General features: G+C 40.6%; 1 protein-coding gene across 3 annotated transcripts in view; it reads right to left on the bottom strand.

Moving 5' to 3' along the window:
* The window catches only part of LOC143287602 (neprilysin-2-like), a 237,601-nt gene extending 236,240 nt beyond the window's left edge, over positions 1-1,361 (bottom strand). For all 3 annotated transcript variants that reach the window (XR_013055981.1, XM_076595714.1, XM_076595715.1), the window contains exon 1: positions 1,068-1,361. Coding sequence is in view for 2 of the 3 variants with exons in the window: in XM_076595714.1 (XP_076451829.1) it covers positions 1,068-1,075 (8 nt within the window). In the remaining variant the exon portion in view is untranslated. The remainder of the gene's footprint in view (positions 1-1,067) is intronic.
* Positions 1,362-2,500: the final 1,139 nt, after the last annotated feature.

Below are 2,500 nucleotides of genomic sequence, written 5' to 3'. Positions count from 1 at the left end.
TGTAGGCAGAAAAGATACAAACAAACAGAAAGAGAAAAAAGACAAACGTAAACAGAAAGAAAAGGAGTCAAAAAAAGATAGGCAGAAAGAAGAGACAAACAGAAAGACAACGACACAAACATGATGAACAGAGACGGCGGAGAAATAGAAATAAACAAACCGTCAGAAACTGAGAGAGACAGAGAGAGAGACAAACATAACGAGAAAGAGACAAGCAGAAAAAGGGAAATAAACAAACAGAAAGGAACAGAGTCAAACAGAAATTTAAAATAAAAAAAATCAATAGAAAGAGACAGAAACAGATAAAAGAGACAAAGATAATTAGGCAGAAAGAGGTTTTAAAACATGACAGGGACAGAAAAAGAGACAAAGAGAAAGACAAAAAGACAAACAGAAACAGGTAGAAAGAGACTGACAAACAGAAAGGCAAATTGAGACAAACCGAAAAGAGAAGTAAACAGAAAACTGAGAGAATGAGACAAACAGAAAAGAGCAGAAAGAGACAAACAGAAAGAAAAAAAAACAAACCAAACAAACGGAAAGAGAAGCAGTCGGTGAACAAACAGAAAGACAAAGAGTCTAACAGAAAAAAACCCACCAAAAACAACAACAGAAAGAGACAAACAGAAAGAGAAAGATACGAACAGAAATAGCCAGGGTGAGGACAAACAGGAAAGAGAAATAAACAAACCGAAAAGGCAGAAAGAGACAAACAGAAAGAAGAAGAAGGAGGAGGAGGAGACTGAGAAGAAGAAGAAGAAGAAGAAGAAGAAGAAGAAGAAGAAGAAGAAGAAGAAGAAGAAGGAGGAGGAGGAGGAGGAGAAGAAGAAGAAGAAGAAGAAGGAGGAGGAGGAGGAGGAGAAGAAGAAGAAGAAACAACTTGAAACAGAAAGAGGCAGAGACAAACAGACAGAGAAAGAAACAACCCGAAAAACGCTGAATGAGACAAACTGAAATGGACAGACAGAGAAAAGAGGCAAAAAGAGAAAGGGACAGACGGAAAGACAAACAAACAAACAAACAGTCAGAAACACAAAGAGACAAACTGTGACAAACGTGGCGCTCACCCCGGCATAATGCTGATGTGAACGACTGACGACTGGAGTCAGATGAAGACAGCAACAGCAACAACAGCAACAGCAACAACAGTACCACCAACACCAACACCAACAATCACAAGCACCACTCTGGAAGAACAGCGGCCTCACAGACTTCGGGTCTCACTCCACCTACACACCAGTTCCAGAAAGGGCAACACAGCCTCTCCCGGCACACTCTTCTCTGGATCTCTCTCAACGCAAGCGGAAGGAGAGAGTGAGAGACTGACTGTTGGAGCACCCTCCTCTGTGTGTGTGTGTGTGTGCTGCCTGTCTTGCTGTGTGTTCAGTTCGCTCCCCTTACCCCCACTCTCCTGGGTCTCTTTGAAGGAATACGATCACACACAACCTTCTCTCTTGCCTGTCTACAGCTTGTGCATGGTTCCAAATCTGCTGCTGCTGCTGCTGCTGCTGTTGCTGCTGTTGCTGTTGCTGTTGCGCTGTCAGTGACTGACACGGGTTCGTTTTCGGCTTTGACATAATAATTTTATTATCAGGCTTTCCTCTTAACTGAGCTTCCTGAGTTGCCGGTGTAAGGCAAAAGGGATTTTTTTTTCTTCTTTTCTTTCACACGCCTAAACAGGAAAACGAAATTTAAGGCGTTGGTCTTCTTTTCTTTCTCAAAATAAGATCAATTATTCTTCAGACAATAATAATCATAGTCATAATCATAATAAAACAATGAAAGTGTGATAACTTTCTTTGAAGGAATGGGAGATTATTGGTACAAATTAACAGTTTTTGTTTGTTGGGTTTTTGTTGTTTTTTTTGTTTTTTGTTGTTTTTTTTTTTTGGGGGGGGGGGGGGGGGTTCTGGTGTGTGTTTTTGTTGTTGTTTTGTGTGTGTGTTGTTGTTTTTTCGGGAGGTAGGGGCGGGGCGGGGGGGGGGGGGGTAAATTTGGGCGTGAGCTGAAGGGCCATACACTTGATAAGAACGAACGAACGACTGAATTGAGTAACGAACAAAAGCCGGAATGGCCGAGTGAGTGGGTGACAGATCAAACGAACGAGTAATATGAAGCTGACATACAAAAATTACAAAACAAAACAACATAGAGCAAAACAAAAAAAAGCAAAAAAAAAAAAAAAAACAAAAAAAAAAACACAACCTTCCAGCGAATGACATTCCTCAACATAATCATTCCTTGGCATTACGCCGGATTTATCATAATTTCTTTCTTTTTTTCTTCAATTATTTATTTACTTTTTTTTTATGTGTTTATTTATTATGCAGCAACACATTCATGCTATTCTCTTACCACACACTTTTCAAACACCAGCACACACCAAGAAATATTTTATACAGTTCGTCCGGCGGCAGACAAACATACAAACACATGCAGAGACGCACTCACACACAGGCACACACACACACACACACACACACACACACACACACACACA

This window comes from Babylonia areolata, chromosome 11 (assembly GCF_041734735.1).
Source record: "Babylonia areolata isolate BAREFJ2019XMU chromosome 11, ASM4173473v1, whole genome shotgun sequence".
NCBI classification, from domain to species: Eukaryota; Metazoa; Mollusca; class Gastropoda; order Neogastropoda; family Buccinidae; genus Babylonia; species Babylonia areolata.
The sequence above is the reverse complement of the archived record's forward strand: the minus strand, read 5'-3'. Positions and strand labels throughout refer to the sequence as shown.